This window comes from Neophocaena asiaeorientalis, unplaced genomic scaffold (assembly GCF_003031525.2).
Source record: "Neophocaena asiaeorientalis asiaeorientalis breed wild unplaced genomic scaffold, Neophocaena_asiaeorientalis_V1.1 scaffold325, whole genome shotgun sequence".
Taxonomy (NCBI): domain Eukaryota; kingdom Metazoa; phylum Chordata; class Mammalia; order Artiodactyla; family Phocoenidae; genus Neophocaena; species Neophocaena asiaeorientalis.
The window spans coordinates 1,476,590-1,497,208 of NW_020172742.1; the positions used below are offsets into that span (position 1 = coordinate 1,476,590).

The window sequence follows — 20,619 nt, forward strand, 5'->3', positions numbered from 1 at the left end:
TGAAAAGCTTTTTTTTAAGTTTAAGGTGTAAAGGATTAACCTGGAATTCTAAAGGGACTACCTCAGCTCTTTTCTCTTCTCCCAAACTGCCTAACAAGAAACAAAATTAGGTGGAAGGGTTGTCTCTCGTACAAATTGTATGTGTTGTGTTCCTTTGCTGGTATATTCTCAACTTTAAAAAATTACTTGTATAAAAACACAGTTAGGGCTTCCCTGGTGGCGCAGTGGTTGAGAGTCCACCTGCCGATGCAGGGGACATGGGACAACCTGTCTCCTCTTGGGAGATGTGAGTGTGACTCAAGGCGAGGGGGTTTCTCTAAGTGTCCCTCAGGCTGGTCAGGACTGCAGTTCCTGAAGCAGTGAAGTGGGGCTGACAGGGACCACTGTCTGGCACGGATTCAGCGCCACCTGGATTTTACTGGGTCCCAGCATGACTGCAACCCTCCCCCAGGGCTGAGAATCAAGGGAAAGCACTTAGGAGCAACTGGTCAGAGGCAAAAGCAGCTCTGATTAGAAGCCCTCACTGAAGCTAAGAGCAGGCTGCCGGGAGGACCAGCTTGCCACAAGGCCTGGCCGAGGGCCCGGATTGAAAGTTCCAGTCCGTCAGTCGTTGGTAGGTCGGTAGGTTGGGGCAGGGCCGTTGGCCAGGGGAGGAGGTGGAGAAAGGCTGCCATTACATTGGGTGCATTCGCGGACTCTGTGGCTCCCCAGCAAGTACCTTAATGAACGCTTCCATACAGCCGTTAAATAGTTTATGGCTACACACTGAGAGAGGCCTAGGTCTCCTCATTTTCTGTGGTTTAGGGGGAAGGCAGGGGGGCCTAGGGGAAAACGGAACAAAAGAAATCAAGAAAGCAAACAAGGTAAACATACAACTGGGAAAAACGCTCTTACGACCCACGACTGGAGGAGAACACAAAATGCAAATGGAAGGCCTGAACCCCCAGCGCACTGGTGTCCAATGCTCCATCTGAAGGCCTCTGGATGTTTAAGCGGGTCTTAATTTACCCACGGTGTCAGGCAGGAGTAACACAAATGTATTCTAAATCACAGGAGGGCACAGCACGTGTCCAGGAAACCATTGAAACTCCAATCAGGGCTGTCATCCCGCAAAGCTGACCAGATGGAGGGGGAATCAGGGGAGAGATGTAATCTGTAGCCCAAGAAAGCAAGAGACTTTCAAAGATGATCGGAAGGGTTAATTTTCATCATTTTGGCTTAAATGCATCACCAAGTCTCAACTCCCACCATACCAGGGCACTGATCTTCCTAATGCCTCCTTGCATTTCAAATGCACTTGACTAATCTTTATTCCGTTGATCTAAGAGCCAGTCGATTATTATTCTTATTTTAGAGGTGAAGAAATTGATGCCAGGAGGGAGGCTGCAGCTTCTCTGGGGTCCCCAGGGGACCCAGGATGATGATTATCTCCTGTCCTTTAGTCAAGTACACTTTCAGTTACAATGTTTTCAAATCCATCATCACACTGAATGTCGGCTCAACCCTGCACATATGGTCCCATTTTACAGAGGCCTAAACTGAGGCCTAGAGGGGGGAGGTGGCAGAGCTAGGCCCCAAACCCAGGCCTCTTTGGCTCCAATCCCAAGATTTTTACCAAAGGGTCTGTCATGGAGCCTTAGGGAACTTTCTCATTTCCAGCCAAAGACTCACCCATCCCATTAACCCTTGCCAGCGGAGGACCCGCGGGGTCAGGTTGAAAGTGTCTTGCTTGACTTTAGGATCTCCATTCCCTGTGCTCCATCTCGGCCACAGGGAGGGGCGATCATACCACAGTTCACCAGCGACAGCGAAACAGCCACAAACACTGGACCAGTTTGCAGAGGTGCTCACATGCATATACCTGTGTTGGCTTATTTGCTCATCTTTCACCACCCAAGTTGGCCTGACTCAATGCTGCCAGCCTTCTAGGGCAAAGGACTTTCTGAGGTTAGGAGAAGAGTCCCTAACCAAGAGACACAGTTCATTTTCAACTGGCTTCGTTCATAATTTGAGAGGTACCAAGTGGGGACCAAGCCTGATACAGATAATGTCCATGCGTGATGAACACAGACCTGGGCCCACAAGCCTTGACTGATTTCTGTGCATGGGCAAGAAATCGTATGTGCCGTGGAGCCAGTCAAGGAGATAAGACTCATGCTGCCTTGCTCACTGGCCTTGTGGTGCCTGTCTCCCTCAGCAGGCCCGCCATCTAGGGAACTCGGATCAACTTCTAGGTGTCTGAATACTGAGCAAATGCTGCTAGCTCCAGGACATGCATGGGCAAAGACACAGTGGAATCCAAATCTCATGCCACCCAAACACTGGAACTAAAATAACAGCACAGACCAAAATTTTGCAAAGAAACAACAGGCAAGATTATTTTGAGCTCATCTCGGATCTACGTCAATTTGGTTAGCTAAGTCCGTGTCATTTCTTTTTCATAAGTTACTTATTTTTTGAGGATGTGGGTTATGTGAGAGTGATATTTCTTACAACAGATCTGCTTTTGAATTTCCAAATGCCAAAAGAGAGTGCCAAAAATGTGACAGGGCCATAGGTTTTACGTATCATAACTGGAGGGTAGCAGCTGCACCACCTTGTTTCCATGGTGATTTGGGTTTCTGTTTTTGGACGTTCTCACATCATTTCCTTATCTCACACTGCATGATACCCTCATGACAACCCTGTGAGATAGGCAAGAACTATTAAACCTACTTTAAACATAAGGTAAACGAGCCCAGGAGAGATTAAGAAACTTGCCCAAGGTCACAGGAACAGAATTCAGCTCTTCCTACTTCAGGTTCCGGTGTGATTATGGAAATTGGGAAATTGATTTTATCACAGAACATTCAGCAATAGCATTAAATCATCTATTAAACTCTCATGGTCAGCAAGAGTACAGACTCTTAATGCAGGTGTCGGACACCCAATACCAAAAATATCTAGGGTGCCTTTAAAATTTATTTCCTAAAATAAGTCCTAAGGATTCTTTTTTCCTTGAAGTTACATAATTTCTGCCCAATCCAGAAAGCAAAGGACTGTTAGAACCGCATCAGGATTTCTTTCTTTTGTGTGGTGCTCTGGGCAGTGAGCGGAATCTCTGACAAGGAAACGTAGCTATCCCAACTTTGCATGACACCAAATTGATACCGACTTACTGAAGTGCTGGGTGGGGCACAAAGTGGGGAGCAGGGGGGCAGCTCAGCCAAGGAAAGTGGGGCAGCCTAAGCCTTCCATCTCTTCTGCTGCTCAGTTGCAGAGCCAAAGGAAAGAGAGAGAGAGAGAGAGAGAGAGAGAGAGAGAGAGAGAGGCAGGGAAAACAGGAACAGAGAAAGCCACGGAGAGAGACAGAGGAAAGAGAGAGAGAGAGAGAGAGAGAGAGAGAGAGAGAGAGAGGCAGGGAAAACAGGAACAGAGAAAGCCACGGAGAGGAAGAAAGAGAAACCAGAGACCAATGTCCCCTTTCTGCCTTTCAACCAAGATAAAAATTAACACGCGTTAGTAACATAGGAATTGGCCTCAAAATTATTCTGTGACCAGAAGGATGGTTATTTCCCTAGACAACCCAACAGATGTGGGTGTCAACATCCAAAATGGCAGCAATATTGTAGTTCAATGGTGGTCAGGCTCTTGGAAGCTGTGCAAGGGTGTGCATGGGGTTGCATCTGTTTGGACAAGAAATCTCGAGTGATTTCACTGCTAATCCAGACTTGGAGCGAGTCAGCCTAGGTTAGGGAAGCCAGTCAATGGTTTGAAAAACCATATCAAACCTTACATTTGCATCTGGCTTTGCCATTTACCATATGTCTTTCAAGCACATTATTGCATCTGGTCAGCCTAATTACAGGGTTATTATGAATTGGGGCTATTCTAAGATAATGTTCTAAAGTATGAGAAAAAAATATACAATGTGTTACAGCCCATGTGCAAAAATTGGTCTGTCTATACAAGGCCAGCAACAACTTGGCTGAGGGGACCTGCTCAAATAATCACCCAAAACAACACTGACCTTGGACAGGAAACTATGGCAGATAATGAGGGCCACAGTATAGAAATAGCTCACCCAGGGCATTTCAGATAAATTTTAAAAACACTTCCAAGTTAGCAGTGCACTCCACAATAAGTTAAAAATGATTTTTGGAAGTAAGAGGAAGCTTTTACTTTACTAAGAGTTGCCTTTGACCTTGGCCAAGGGCCAAAGTGCAGATGGCTGGATTTGCAACTTAGTGCAGTGTATCTAAGTGGGAGGTCTGTAATCCTAGCTTGGATTTCCCAGGCCCTAGGTCAAAGAGGGTGTGGAAGACAGCATCTCAGAGGACTTTATTTAAAAACAACAACAACAACAACAAAAAAAACCTCTCAACATTTCTCTAAGGAAGACCCTGGGACCTCACTAAGGGTTTGATTACAGATCTCTCCTACAATCTGCTGGAATCATCTTCTCCCACATGAGTTTTAGGAATTAGGAGGAAGTGAGGGATGGCTCAATTCATCCCCCCCATCTGTTTCATTATTTGCAAACTTTGGTGTAAAATGTGGCTCCTGTTGTTTTGGGACTATGACAACACTCTTGCAATAAGTAAGTAAGTAAATAAATAAATAGGAGTTTGTTTCTAAAAGGTTCTTAGAAAGTAACCCTGCACATCTGCTGACCCATGTGCTGGGAGGGCCTCGCCTGGTATCATGAATCTTCCCAATGTCCGGGGACTGCCAGGGCCTAGAGGAACAGCTGCACAGGCTAAGCTTCTGGAGAGCCCTCAGTCTTCCCCCACCCTGGGCCAGCAAACTGAAAACCTCAGAGCTTTCCAAGCCTTTTCCCAGCCAACTCCCTTCCAGATGAGGCGGGAGTTAAGGGTTCATCCTCCCTCTTGCCAAGTAGGACAGCTTTCCAGGATTCTGGGCCACTGGGAAGAACTTGTGGGAAAAGGATGTCTTTGGGTCACTGGGCCCAGAATGAGGCAGAAGTAGCTCTCAATGGCCACGTGATGGAAAAGCGCAGGCCTCTGGGCCACCAGCTCAATTCAACTTGGGCAGTGGGATGGGCATTGCTGGGAACATGGAAATGGATGGGCTCTAAGGAACCCAGGCAGCGACAGGGCTGTTTATGGACCTAAACTCTCCACAGGTAGAGGAAAGGTCCAGTCCTGAAGCCAGCCTCTCAGCTATCAGCCGCTGAGTCAAAGTGTTCACTGGTTCTGGTCTGCTCAGGGAAAAGCCCAGAGGATAATGTTGAGCGAGCTGGAGAGAAAGCAGAAGCTGCCCACTATTACTTCCCCCACCAGGGGCTCTGCCATCAGGCCATCCCAGGGCTGCGAGGTCTGAAGCCAGGGCAGGCAGCAGCGGGCGTCTGCGCGCGCTCGTGTGGATATGCGCATGCGTATGCCCGGTGGTGTGCGGTTCCAGCCAAACCCGGAGCCTTGGCAAACTGGGACCCCGGGCTGGGCCCCATGCCTCAGCGGTTTGCTCAGCAGCCATAGAACGGACGGGGAGACAGGTGGGCAGCTACCCCACAGCCTCTGGCTTCTCCTGGTTGCCCTCAGCCGTCCGCCCACCAGATGGATAGCAACGAGGGACGACACCCACTTCCCACAGCAGCTCTGAAAGGCTCCCTCCCCATCACCAGTCTAATGCTGGAACCAGCAGAGCAGCCAAAAGACCTTTGCCTTCCCTCTCAGCACAACCACACCCCCGTGGGGACACTGTCCCCTCTAAGACTCCTCCGCTGCCCTGAGCTCCAGCACTGTCTCGCCACCTCCCCGTCTGTCCTGCTCCCCCCACCTCCTCCCACTGACCACTCAGGCAGCAGGTGAAGGAAACAAGATGCACCGCTCTTACCTGGTTGTACCGCATTCTGCTCTCTCCCCTGGAAAGAAAAGTGTACATTGATTTAATTGTTGATTTTGTTTTCGTTTTTGTTGGTTTATTTTTGAGCAGAGAACATTCATCTTTTTCTAAAAACAAGAAACAACTAACACCTTAATTATTTGTGAAATAGGAAATCTTATTATGCCTAAGGTATGTTCTGTTGCGAAGAACTGAGTCATATTAAATCCTCAGTGCCTCCTATTTGTAGGGCCATGTTCACATATTTTTCATTTGTTATCGTTCCTACGCGTTTTATTTTCAGTGATTCTCAAACTACAACCTGCTGACCAGTGGCATCAGAATCTTCTGGAACGCTTGTCAAAAATGCAGATTTTTTTGGCTCTTTCCTGGATAAGGACCCAGGAATCTGCATTTTGACAGCACTCCCAGTACTCTCTTCTATGCATACCCCAGCTGGAGAGCCCACGCACTGCTTTATGTCCACAAAGGTTTACTGAGCACCTGTCATGCCCGGCACTGAAGGGTATCAGCCATAAGACATCTTCTGTTGTCACTCTACCCCGCCAAGTGCCCACCCTCAGCCCTCCTGCCTTCATCCTCAGCTGAAGACCTTCTCGCTTCCTTCACTGGAAAACAAAATCAATAAGACAGGGTCTCTGGGTACCACCATGAGACCTACCCACCTGCCTGCGCCTGCCCACTCCCCCGCTACCTCCTTTCCCGGTGCTCTGGAGGAAGCATCCTGCTTCTGCTAAAACCCAGACCCCATGCTGCAGGTCCCATGCCCTCGGCCCTTTTCAGGTGCTTTGCTTCTGCAAGTGTCTCCCCTCTCTCTAGCATGGCCAGTCTCCTCTCTTCTGGATCATTTCCATCAGCGTATCAACACGTACACTGGATACATCCAACCTGCCTTTGAAGCCTCCCCTTGATCCCATTTCTCCTCTAACTCAATCTCCATTTCTCAGCTCTCCTTTCCAGCAAAACTTCCTGAAGGAGCTCTGTTTGGGGTCCCTGTCGCTTCCTACTCTTGCCTTACCGCAGCTGGCTTTTGTCCTCACCACTCCACGGAGACTGCTCTGTGCGGCTGAACCTAATGTCTCCTCTGCTCTTACCTGACTGCTCAGCACTCAGCACTGCCTACCTCAGTTAATCACTCCCTTCTTCTTATAAAGCTTTTTCCTCTTGATTTTCATGACTCTGTACACTTTCCAGGTGTCCTTCCTGCCCTACAGGCTGTTCCTCAGTTTCTCTTGTTGTCTCCTCATCTGTCCAAACTCTAATCTCTAAATATTGGAATGCCCCCAGGATGCAAACTGGGTCTCCTCCACCCTCTCTAGGTGATCTCAAATGCTTGCTGAGACTTCCTAACTTTATCTCCAGATCTTACATTTCCCTGGAATTCCAGTCTCATATCCACTGCCCTCTTTTTTAATTATTGAGGTATAATTTACATATCATAAAATTCACACATTTAAAATGTATAATTCAGTGATTTTTAGTAAATATTCAAAGCTGTGCAACCATCACAACTCAATTTTAGAACATTTCCATCACACTGAAAAGATCCCTTGTGCCGATTTATAGTCACTCCCTCTTCCCATCTCCAGCCTATGGCAACCACTCATCCACTCTCTGTCTCTGTAGATTCGCTTATTCTGGATATTTCATAAAAATAGAATCATACAATATGTGGTCTTTTGCATTTGGCTTCTTTCACTGAGCATAATGCTTTTGAGGTTCATCCACAGCACGATTCAGTACTTCATTATTTTTATGGTGCCGTAGAGAACCTCTAAGCTGGTGCTGTCCCATGGAAATATAATGCAAGCCACAATTTCTAGTAGCCACATATAAAAAGTAAAGAGAAACATGAAAGATTAATTTTAATGATACATTGTATTTAATCTAATATATCAAAAATATTATTTCAATATGTATCAATATAAAAATTAGTAAGATATATATATTACTAACTCTTTGAAATCTGGTGCTCATTTTACACATCTCAATTCAGACTAGCCACGATTCAAGTGTTCAATAGCTGCATGTGGCTTGTGGCCACCATATTGGACAGAACAGCTCCAGACCCTAGAATCCCATCTAGCATTCACAAGGGACTTTATTCAAAAAAAAAGAACTGAGCATTTATATTTCTCTATTGTTTCAGAAAGCAATGCTGAGTGGGGAGGAAAATGAGGGGAGGAAGAGAGTTAGAGAAGTCTGAGAATAAAACTTGGAGCGAATCAGCACACAATTCCTTAATTCCTGACCAAAGCCACAAGCAGTTACAAGAGTGAGTGACTGCAACCGGCTGAACAGAAGCCAAACGAGGAAAGGAGAAAAGTTGGGTAAAACAGGAAGATTTGCTCTGCTTAATTTGATTGTGTGCCTGGGGTCTGGGGCAAATTCCTACCAGACATCAACTTGAGTTAAATTTTCACGTAGATCTAAGACCCTGAGTTGAAGCTGACGGCAGCCCACTCATGAAAGCGTCAGCCAGTGGCCTGGATTGACTATAAAGCACATCATTTCCCTTAGAGCTGTAGTCAGCTGTGCAACTCTGACTGACAAAGGGGACCTAGGAAGAGGTTCCTGCTCTACCTCCTCTTAGTTCCAGAATTGCCCACTCCCCTATATACTCACTGTGGTCCAGGCACAGTGCCCTTCTTTTATTCCTACCTCACCACATCCCTTCCTGCCTTCACACAGGCTGTTCCCTCTGCCCCAACACTCTCTCCCCAGTTTTTCACACGGCTGACGCCTTCCCATCCTTCAGTCTCAGCTTAAACATCACCTCCCCTCGGAGGCCTCTCTGATCACCCAACCTAAAGCAGGTGCCCCAATGCTCCCCAACCCCGTACACAACTATTCTCTATCTCAGCCCCAATTTTCTATTCGAGGACACTCACAGTTATAATTCTTTACTTAATGGTTTGTTTCCTGTTTGAGGTCTCTCTTCCCCACGAGGGCAGGAACCTTGTTCGTCTTGTATATACTGTGTCCCCATGGATGGATGGACAGATGAATAGATGGCCGGGGGGGGGAAGAAAGGGGTAGGTAGGAATCAAAGGATCTGAGTCCTGGAGTAGAATGTGTCAGAACACACTCAAGACAGACCTTCCTCTGGCAACGAATCGAATTTATTCTCCTTCAGCTTTGACTCACATTCCAGACCTCAAGAACCTCTTTACCAGAAACATCTTTTGGAATATGGTGTTTCAACTTCTAACAAATAACAGAAATTAAAAATGTTCTTCCCTTTACCACCTGAGATCTCTTCGGGTTTTAAAAATATATTTTATACTTGGTGGCTCAGTCATTTTCTAGAAGGTCAGACTGTCTGGTCCCGGTGGACATTTTGCTCTGTAATGGGTTATTAAATCTTGGCCTGAAAAGGTTATGTCTCATCCCTTTTATAGACAATGCACCATTCACCCCAGAGGGGCTATAGAGTAAATTGAAAACCCACCCATATCTTAAGTGTAAAGCCTGGAGCTTACTGACTAACCAGGGCAATAAAGAGGTCAGAAATCTAAGACTCAGAGATGATAAAGTAAGAATCCTCTGGCCAATAAAACGACATAGCAACAGCCAAGGGCACATAAGGGTGTGTACTCTTGTTCCCAAGATGTGGCAGTGACATTTGTAACAAGGAATGACAATTTGCAGGGCACCTAGAAGCATTTTGACTTGTGTGCCATGTTCAAAAATTCGCTTCTAAGTGAGGGTGACCCAAAAGACCTAGTTTCCTCCAACTTGTGGTTTCTTTGAGGTGTGCTGTCAAAAGAGTACTGGAGAGAAACTGAGGCACTAGACATGATATTTCATTTCATTAAAAAAAAAAGCTTTGTATCTTTTTAGTAAAAATATTCCACTTGGCCCCATATTTCTCACCTGTTTTCAAAATGACCAGCTTATCCCCCCAATATAAAATAGCTCTCAGATGACTTAAAAAGGCCATTGAGGCAGGTGTCACCCTACCCTAGCCCCACTCTTAGAAGAGCTTTCTACTGAATGGAAGAGTTAACATGTCCAGGTGGAGGGGAATCATCTGAAGATGCTCACAAGAGTGAATTAGAAGATTCTGAGCTTCCTTTGGCCCGCTCAATTTTTTCATGCCCCAACTTTGCCCAACGGGCAAGTTCTTTATCAAACTAAGCGCAAATTCTCCCCTTTCCCCTAATGCCCTTAGAATCCACATATATTAATCCATATTATTGTGCAGGGGAGACACAAAAATGACTGAAGATTTGGTTTCAGCTTCAGTAATTCAGTAATTTACTAACTTCAGTTAATAATAATGTATCAATATTCATTAATTGTGACAAATATACCATATTCGTGTAAAATGAAGATGTTAATAATAGGAGAAATTGGATGTGGAGTATATGGGAACTGTACTATCTTATCTTTGCAACTTTTCTATAAATATAAAACTATTCTAAAACAAAAAGTTTATTAAAATTTAAATAACTATGGAGAACACTACGGAGGTTCCTTAAAAAACTACAAATAGAACTACCATATGACCCAGCAATCCCACTACTGGGCATATACCCTGAGAAAACCATAATTCAAAAAGAGTCATGTACCACAATGTTCATTGCAGCTCTATTTACAGTAGCCAAGACATGGAAGCAACCTACGTGTCCATCGAGAGATGAATGGATAAAGAAGATGTGGCACATATATACAATGGAATATTACTCAGCCATAAAAAGAAACGAAATTGAGTTATTTGTAGTGAGGTGGATGGACCTAGAGTCTGTCATACAGAGTGAAGTAAGTCAGAAGGAGAGAAACAAATACCATATGCTGACACACATATATGGAATCTAAAAAAAAGATGGTTCTGATGAACCTAGGGGCAGAACAGCAATAAAGACAAAGACGTAGAGAATGGACTTAAGGATATGGGGAGGGGGAAGGGTGAGCTGGGATGAAGTGAGAGGGTGGCATGGATATATATACACTACCAAATGTAAAATAGATAGCTAGTGGGAAGCAGCCGCGTGGCACAGGGAGATCAGCTCGGCACTCTGTGACCACCTAGAGGGGTGAGATAAGGAGGATGGGAGGGAGATACAAGAGGGAGGGGATATGGGGATATACGTATGCATATAGCTGATTCACTTTGTTATACAGTAGAAACTAACACAAGCAATTATACTCCAATAAAGATGTAAAAAAGAGGAAAAAAAACTTCTCCAGAATTGACCAGTCTAACAAGACCCATCCCATTTATCAAAAGAAGCACAGTGGGCTTTCCTCACTGCTGGCTTATGAGAAAACAGGACTATGGAAATTCTTCTAGATGGCTCTTTCTTAGCCTCCATTATACTTCTGAAGTTGCATTTTCAGTTTTTTGCTGCTCTTCAGCTCAAAAGTCAGAAGAAGGACTCATAAATCACATCTCAAAGCAAGGCGCAGCTGAAGGCTAAATAAACTTGGAAGACCAAATGGATCACGAGTTACGCCAACCAAAACTAATTATTATTATTATTTCATTAAGGCCATTCAGGCAAGGGCAGGAATAAAAGGTTGCATGTGACAGCACTCACGGAGGAGCTGGAGAGAAGCACTTCCTCATCTGGGATATTATTTTATAAAAGAACATCTTGTTTTCTAAATCCAGGGTATCTGATTTCGAAAGTACAAGTAGCCAACAACTCACATGGACCCACCTTTTGGTACAACTCATGAGCAGCAGCCCCCAGTCCCATGACCATAAAAACTGATTCTGTGAGCCGTGGAAGCTGCCCCCGTCACACACACACCTAAGCTCCTCTCGAGGACTTTCTGTCTCTCCCCTTTCCCTCTATTCTTGCTGTTCTTGTTCCTCCGTGTTACCCACACTCCTCCATGGCCCCACTCGCCTGGTCCAATACTGAAATGTCAGGATGGGCAGAATGTAGCAGGGTGGGACAGGGGAAATGAAGAAAAAGCTCATTGCAACTCCTTCTCCCCCACTCTTCCTCTCCATCAATGAGTTTTGACAAATGTAAACACCCATGTCTAACCACCACCCAAAGCAGGATATAGAACATTTCCATCACCTCCAAGAGCTCCCCAGCTCTCACCAGCTAGAACACACAAAACTAGTCTATGGCAATAGAAATCAGATCAGTGGTGCCTTGAGGTGGAGGATGGGGGCAGCTGACTGCAAAGAGGCACAAGCAAACTTCCGGGTGGTGGTGACAGGTGGATGTATGTGTTTGCCAAAACTGATTTCTGAACATAAAATGGGTGCATTTTATGGTATATCCATTATATGTCAACAAAGTTGATTGAAAAAATTCCATTGGTATTAGTTTTAAAGTCCTGGCTATTCCTTCAAGCCCTAGCTTTTCATCTTCCTTGAAGCCTTTCCAGATCTCCTGGGCCCACAGCGAAACCTCCCTCTCTGGACTCACAACCCTCAGAGTCTGTACTGTTCGCCTGGCAATTCAGTCAGTATTTCTGTGTGATAGTGTTATTGTTATTTAATTTTTTATGAATTCATGTGTTGTCTCCCAGTGAGAATGTTAAGTGCCTTGGGGTTGGGAAATGGTTTCATTTTTCACCAGTTCTTCTAAAGCATGGGGCTCACAAATGCCAAGCACCTGCAGAGCCTGGCAGCCCCCTTGATAGCTGCTGAGTGGACAGGAATTAGGGACTTGTGCAGCTGGGACACAGCCACTAGAATGTGCACCCACAGGGAGAAGAGAGCGAGCCAGGGAAGGCAAGGACGTGTTGCGGACAGTGAACTCCCACTGGCAGTGACCACCAGCCCCACAGCCCAGCACAACTCTCATCCTGTCACACTCCTTCCCCAGAACACTCCTAGGAGCTCTCTAGGCTGCTTCAAGCTGTCATCTCGGGATCTACTGGCATCATCATCTTAGAAGCTCCCTTCATCTCTCTTGTACTGGCCCCCTGTTGCCCAGACCCCATGTTTTCTTTCCTTTCAGTGGAGCACATCCTTCAGCCAACAGCCCTCTCTAAACAGAACACAAGACTATCTCTGAGGTTGCCCAGCAGCTTCAGAAGCCCCAGGTCAGCTCCTCCCCTCAAAGCTGAGCCTCATACCCGGCTCCAGGGCCACCAGGACTTGCTGTAAACCATCTGTGAACTAAAAATCCCGCCTGCCATATCAGTAAGCAAGGGATGTTGCAGGCATCAGCCACTACAGCCACTCCCAATGGAGAGCCCTGAGGGAATTTGGGATGAAACATAATGCCCAGGGACTTCCCTGGTGGGCCAGTGGTTGAGAATCTACTTTCCAATGCAGGGGACAGATTCAGCCCCCGGTTGGGGAAATAAGATCCCACATGCCACAGGGCAACTAAGCCAGAGTGCCACAACTACTGAGCCTGTGCGCGCTCTAGAGCCCACGTGCCACAACTAGAGAGAAGCCCGCGTGCCGCAACAAAGAGCCCGCGTGCTGCGATGAAAGATCCCACATGCCGCAACAAAGATGCCGCGTGCTGCAACAAAGACCCTGCGTGCCGCAACTAAGGCCCGAAGTAGCCTAAATGAATAAATAAAACATAATGCCTACCAGTGAATCATCAGATACTGCAGCCACCCGCCACCTGCCCACCCCCCTCAACAAACAGTGCACCCTGAGGAAACTCAGTATGAGAAAAGACAGGATACTGGCTCCAGAGAGCTAAGGTGCATATCAAAGGAATGATTGCCCTGAGCCCAGACTCTTGCATCTTCCCATATATAGAAAAGTGCCAAATTCCTTAACGTGAGATGTCTGGTTTTCTTTTATTAACAGCAATCTTTAGATGTTCTGACTACCTGGTCTTTGCTGCAAAAACTCCTATATATCCTGGCTCCCCACCTTGCCTCTTTGGAACAGTGTCTCAGAGTTATCTGAGATGCTGTGTCCTGGGCTTAAGTCCTCAATTTTGTCCACTGAATAAAATATAACTCTCAGCTCTTAGGGTGTGCATTTTTGTTTTCAGTTGACACACCCTTGACCTTGGATGGTTTCTAGTTCATGTTCTGGTGACCTTTCCATTCAACATTCATTCAGTGGCTACTGAGTGCCTGATATGAGCCAGGCACTGTTCTAGACACTAGATAAAGTGGTGGACAAAATAAGCAAGGAAGTCCCTACTCTGGTTGAAGATATGATGCTCTTGGGGGTGGGGGTGTGACGAACGACAATAAGCAGGTGAACAAATAGTGTGTAGGAGGATTTCACATGGTGATGAGTGAGATGAGGAAAATCAAACAGAAAGAGTGTTGGGACAGAGGTGGTGATTCCTTGAGGTTGGGTGGCAGAAGGGTCTCAGGAGGAAGTGACATCTGTGCTGACAGCTGAAGGATAGGGAGCCATCCACACAGAGACATGGGGTAAGGGCATTCCAGGCAGTGGGAACCGCAGATGCAAAGGCCCTGAGGCAGGAATAAGTTGGATGAGCTTTTTTTTTTTTAACATCTTTATTGGAGTATAATTGCTTTACAATGGTGTGTTAGTTTCTGCTTTATAACAAGGTGAATCAGCTATACATATACAAATATCCCCATATCTCCTCCCTCTTGCATCTCCCTCCCTCCCACCCTCCCTATCCCACCCCTCTAGGTGGTCTCAAAGCACCAAGCTGATCTCCCTGTGCTATGCCGCTGCTTCCCACTAGCTATCTATTTTACGTTTGGTAGTGTATATATGTTCATGCCACTCTCTCACTTTGTCCCAGCTTACCCTTCCCCCTCCCCGTGTTCTCAAGTCCATTCTCTAGTAGGTCTGCGTCTTTATTCCCGTCTTGTCCTTAGGTTCTTCATGACCTTTTTTTTTTTTTAGATTCCATATATATGTGTTAGCATACGGTATTTGTTTTTCTCTTTCTGACTTACTTCACTCTGTATGACAGACTCTAGGTCCATCCACCTCACTACAAACAACTCAATTTCGTTTCTTAGATGAGCTTTGATGTGCAGAAAGGAGCTCAGTGCCACTGGAGTACAGTAGGGAAGTGGAGGATGAGTAGATGAGGTCAGGGAGGCAGGCGGAGGTCAAGTGACCTTGGGCCTCGTGTGCCATGGGAGCAGTTGGGATTTTATCCCATCCATCGTTGGAAGCCTTTGGGGAGCTTTAAGTTTAGTCCCCAGGTCTCCCAAGGACCAAACTCTGCTCCACACGTACGCATTTTCCTTCTTGGACCTAGAATCCCGGCCAGGTGCTCCAGTAGTACTCCTGGCCAACAGAATCTGCTAAAAACCAACAGTGCGGATGCCTGTTCCCTGAATCCCACCGCCTACCTATTCGGGACCCTCATCACTTTATCTGGGACCCTCCTCCATAACCCAAACTAAGACTTGTGCTTGCCCCATAGTTTCTGCAGCCAGACTGGACCCCCTCAGCATCTGTACCAGAGCTATTTTCCCAGATTGCTCATCCCGGTAGGTGGCTCCAGGACCAGGCCTCATTCCACCAAGTGCCCGGGATCTCCATGTGAAACAGCTCAAGGGGCCACAACACAACCCAGCGGGAAGACAGTCCCCCTTGCCGGCCTCTGCCACCTGACTCACCTTCGCCCAGAGTCTGCTTGAGTAAGTCATGCTTGGCCTGTAGCTTAGTGATGAGGTTACTGCCGTTCACATATTCTTTAAATTTCTGTAAGACACAAGGTACAAGGACATTACAGATCGCAGGGCCAAGTCCTGCCATTTCTGCTTCCATAATGGACCTCCAGGGCGGGAGGCCACCCTCAAGGCCCCAGGCACGGGGAAAGGGGTTTTTGTGTCGGCTCCATCAGATCCCCAGCTCTGCCAAGCATGTCTGTCCAGTCCTATGAGGCATTTCAGCTCAGTTTGGGAACACAGAGAAAGCTCGGGGGATGTGCGCAGTGAGAGGTGCTTCTGTCAGGTGAGGACTGCAGGAGCCCGGGCAGTGGGCTTCTTTAGCCATCAAAGTTCCTCTGTGCTTCTGGGCCAAGAGCATGCAGCCGAGACAAGAGAGCGTTATCAGATCTGTCAGAGGGGAGCCTCAGAGCATGTCTTCTTTTATCTGGCTGCACTCTGAAGGAGGAAGGGCATTGCAGGCCCCTGGAGACGTTCCTATTAAAATAACCCGAACTGCATTTGGGGATATGATTTTCTTCTTTTTACAGATGAGAAAGGTGAGGCTGGCACAAGAAATGATTTGCCCTAGGACCCCAGGCTGCCTCTAGTTCTGGGGCCTGGCCAAGCACAACGCACTTGGAAGCAGTGCCAGGAACGGGGCACCCGGAACAGAAATACATCTACCTGCCCCCAGTTCAGCCTGGCCTCAGCCATGCCTCTACACAACTACCAGCTTCCCTCGGCCCTGCCCACCCCACGTCGCCCAGTCACAGGCCGGGAGCCCTCTCTGCTGGACCATGAGCCACTGTAGGCACCGTCCATGCAGGTTCCTTTCTGGATCCTCGGTGCCTACAGCTGTGCCAGGCATATAGTAGGTGCTGAAAAATTCAGCTGAAATCTCTGACCTGGTGGGACTGACATAGCAGAGTAGGAGAGAGACAATAAACTAACAAAAACGTAAGTAAAATACACAATTGGTCAATGGTGGTGAACGCTAGGGATGGAAACAAGGCAGGAATGAGGAGCTGGGAGTGAGGGCAGACCTCACTGCAAAGTTGCCATCTCAGCCCCAGCCTGAAGGAGGTGAGGAAGACAGCTGTGTGGGTCCACACAGGAGGGAAGGGTCTAAGCAGAGGGGAATGCAATTACAAAGGCCCTGAGAATGAAGGCACAGGGACAGATGTGATTGCCCCAAATCTGCCAGCTAGTTTCTCACCAAAAAACCCATTCTATTCCCCAGCCAGAAGGCTCAGAAAGGGCTCAGAGGAGCAAAGAAGTGCACCTCGGCAGCTCAGGACATCTGGAACGTCACCATCTTCCCGCTGAAGACAGGTGTGGGGAAAGGCCCACGGGGAGGGGGCTGACATGTGCCCGGATAAGACTGAGATCACCGCACCCTGGCCCCTCCCTGCTGGGTTTCTGGGGCTTGTGGCGCCCTGTCTCCTTGGCCGTGGTCCTTCTTAGCTCCTAGGGCCTGTCCCGTGGTTGCTAAGAGTCACTCCCCCTTGTACCTGTAGATGGTTTTCAAACATGTACATCTGGTCCTCACTGCAGTCTCAGATGACAAATGGTGGAAGCATCACCATTCCCATTCTACTCAGAAGGAGAAAGAGCTCAGGGCTGCGGTCACTCAGTGTGCGATCTTGGCCGGATTTCTGAACATTTCTGGGCCTCATGCCCTCCTCAAGGTAAAATGAGTAGACTCATGGTACTCCTCCAAGTGTGGTGCAGGGACCAGTGGCCTCCTACCCAGCTGGGGAGAGTGTCCACATGCAGATTCCTGCTCTGGAAGACTGTGAGTCTAACCCGAGGAGGACACCACAGAGGCCCAGAAGTGCTCACATTTCCAGGGTGCCACCTCAGGGAGGGTGGTAGTCTGGGAACCTACGTTTTCAACAAGCTTCCTACATGATTCAAAAGCACACTTTGGTTTGATAACTACCCACCTATAGGCTCTCTCTGGATGCTTCCAGTAATATAGCCCTCTGATTTTATCGCCCTGTGTTTAAGAATTCACCAGAAAAAGCAGAGCTGCGGTATAAGTAGGTATTCTCTCCATCCTGCCTCACTGTCCCAAGCCAGGTGAAGCTCCAATCCCAAACTTGTAACTCATGCTTTGGTGGGTTAGTGCAAATTACACCTGGTTAGTGCAAATTACACACTGGGGCTCTGGGGCTTGGGGATCCTGGACACTTCTTCCAAGCTTTACCCAGGCTTCACGTGTAACCCATGAAGGAAAGGATGCCATTGAATTGTATTAGTGTTTGCTTTAAAAGGAGTGTTATGTCCTTAAAATACCTAAATAATGTCACAACATCACGTCATGAGGTGTACTAGCCAACCAGGTTGATAACTTGAATATTCAGATCAAAATATAACATCCATGACCCCCATCATGGATGCTGTCTTTTAATTTCAAGCAGGCTAAACCCCTCTTCTTTGCTCCTGCTGCCTAAGTGACAATATTCATCCACACTCCTCACTTATCTTTGTAACCCATAAATTCTCTACAAACACAGTAGGCCCCTCGTGGAAGTGGTGAGCCCCCAAAACTGGCATGGGCTGATTCACATAGTATTCACATAGTATGTGCTAAATAAATACTTGAATGAGTAAATGAGTGAATCGGTTCTTTCTTGAAAACAACAAAGTCAAAGAGTGTTGACAAAGGAAATGCAGTAGGCGTCAACTGTTGGTTTTTGACAGGGATTTGATGAGGCCTAGCATGAAATGGAGCTGGATGTTAGAACTGGGTGGGTTTGTGACTGGTTAAATGACCACAATCTAAAAGTGCTGATTAATGGATCAATATTAGCCTAGTGGCATGTTTTGAATAACTCTGTCTTTGGCCTGGGCCCTGAAGTACCAATTAGTTTTTTTTTTTTTATTGACAAACTTTAAGGTACAGAAGCCACACTTACTGAATCTGCAGACACAAGGTCTGAAGAGACAGCATATGTGATGAGCAGCTGATCAGGATCCTGACAGTCTGGAACCATGAGCTGAACCCATCAAGAGGAAATCTAAATGGTGATAAACATCAGACCCACCCAAGACATCACCTACACATCCCATAGGAGGAGGGTGGCCTCATTTAATGGCAGTACAGTGGGAACAGAGATTTAACTGATACTAGCTTAAAAAAAAAAAAAAAAAGAATATGGTCTTAGGACATATGGAAAGAGAAGCATAGCCCCTAATGTGGAGGGAGGTGAAAGTTTAGCCCTGCTCTGTGCTGGTCACTCCGCTGCTGGGACTCTCACTTTAGAAGAAGCACCGACAAGTGGGACAAGTGGAACACGTTCCGGAGAATGTCGCTAGGATGCTGAGGGCACTCAAAACAAAAGCTTAAGAGGCTGGATCGAAAGAAGTAGATATGTTTAGCCTGGAGAAATAAAAACCCAGCTCCCTGCAACCTTGCCAGACTGTCAAGTAGAATTAGCCTCTCTCTGGGTTGCCCCAGAGAACAGGATTAAGATCAATGACCAGAAATCCTAGTGAGGAAGATTTCTGAAGATAACAGAGATACGGGAAAACATCATAATATCTATAGCCAGCCGCAAGCCAAACAAAAGGGTTGTTTGGGGAAGGAGGGAGCTTTTTAATCTGGGGTTGTTCAAGCAGAATTTGAATGACTTTTGGGCAGGGATAAGGTTGGACAGGGTCAAACATCAGATGGAAGATGTAAGGTCCCTTCTAACCCCATTCCATGTTCACTAAATACATGTTGAAATAAAGCCCCGATGCCTCTCATCCCTGTTCCTCCTTGGCCAAGTGAAATGTAAGTAATCTGGGATTTTACATGAAGGGCTGGCAACTCACCAGCAATTTGCAAAGATCACTCAGGGTGTTGTTTGCAGAGTCCATGCCCAAATTTGACACAACTTGACATGACAACCATACACTAAACATGGGGGTTGTTACTTGGGGCGTGCACCTGGCTCTGTTAGCCCCTTTTCCTCTCACCCTACTGAACACAACTCTCTCTGTATTTTTTCTAGAAAAGGAAAATCACAATAACTGTCAATCCAAGATCAAGGTTGGTGCTACCCACTGGTAGCTCACTTTCTGCATTTCACAAAGCCACGCCAGGCAATTTAACCTGAAAACATGCTGGAAGACCTGCAGGTCTAACTGACCCACGTGGTTCCTCTGGCTCCCAGTAGTTTGGGCTGCTCCCCAAAATCACTGCCAGTGGCGGGGCAGACAGAGGGTCCCGGGCCAGGACGCCACTTACTGTAAAATAAAACATTTCTGTCTCCTGCTGGTTGGCTCTCCTCTTGGCGATGTTGAGCTTGCTCATGTAAGTCTCGGAGGCGGCTGACTTCACAGACTCTGTGGACCGGCTGTGTTGGAAGGCGTCGGATACGTCAAAGTCCTCCACAGTCAGCATGTCCTGCAAGGTCTGCATGGTGGCGTCCAGGGTTTTTCTAACCTGGGGAAACACAAAAATCCTTCAGGTTGACAAAAATCCTTCAGCCTCAGAATGCCTTTGACACCTCATAGCCCTTTCCCAACCGTTCCTTGATTTCTTCCACATAAAGCATCAGGAGGCAGGCAGGACAAAGATGCTCATTCCCGTTACAGTGATGTGGAAAGTAAGGCCAGCAGCTGGCTGCGGGGAGAAGCCAGGTGGCCTAATCTAAAGTCAGGTCATGGGACTGCTTCTGCTGGAGACAACGTCGGAGAAGGCTGTGACCAACAAGGAACTTGGGTTTTGAGGTTTGTGTTTCTTTATGGTTATACAACCCCAAACCAGCTCCTCCTGGGAGGCAGGTCCCTGAGGAGGAGCAACGCTAGAAACGCTCCCCGTTTCCTTCATCCAGAGAAGGGAGGGGACACAGTCTGCATAAGGGCAGCGTTGTCCTCAGTGAGTGAACTCCTCTGCTGTCGGCCACTGAGTCCACGCAAGCCTGACTGAGAAAAAACAGCCTCGAGGAAGATAGACCCAAGACACACGCAGTGTGCTCGGTGCTCCAGGACTCCGACTCCTTTCCCGGGACCGAGCGGGACCCCCGAGGCTCCACACACAGGGCCCCGGCCTCCCCACAGCCCTTCACTGAACTGTGCCTAAAGGGCGTACTGGAACTTGGATGGAGGGTTGCTCCAAACACAGTCCTGGGAGAACTGCGTCCACATTCACTCCACAGTGATTGCTGCTCAAAGCCTCTCTTGTCACTCAGATCTCAACTTAAAAGTCGCCTCCTGGTGACATCAGGCCTCCCCCCACCCACC

At 47.2% G+C, this 20,619-nt stretch overlaps 1 protein-coding gene across 4 annotated transcripts in view; it reads right to left on the reverse strand.

The window, feature by feature from the left end:
• Nucleotides 1-20,619, reverse strand: part of SRGAP3 (SLIT-ROBO Rho GTPase activating protein 3) — a 262,192-nt gene that overhangs the window by 54,766 nt on the left and 186,807 nt on the right. For 3 of the 4 annotated variants that reach the window (XM_024740673.1, XM_024740674.1, XM_024740675.1), the window contains exons 9-12: nucleotides 19,622-19,819; nucleotides 15,352-15,436; nucleotides 5,836-5,863; nucleotides 719-821 (exon numbers count right to left, since the gene is read on the reverse strand). In XM_024740673.1, the coding sequence (XP_024596441.1) occupies nucleotides 719-821; nucleotides 5,836-5,863; nucleotides 15,352-15,436; nucleotides 19,622-19,819 (414 nt within the window). The remainder of the gene's footprint in view (nucleotides 1-718; nucleotides 822-5,835; nucleotides 5,864-15,351; nucleotides 15,437-19,621; nucleotides 19,820-20,619) is intronic. The other variant, XR_003002647.1, reaches the window with a different exon arrangement.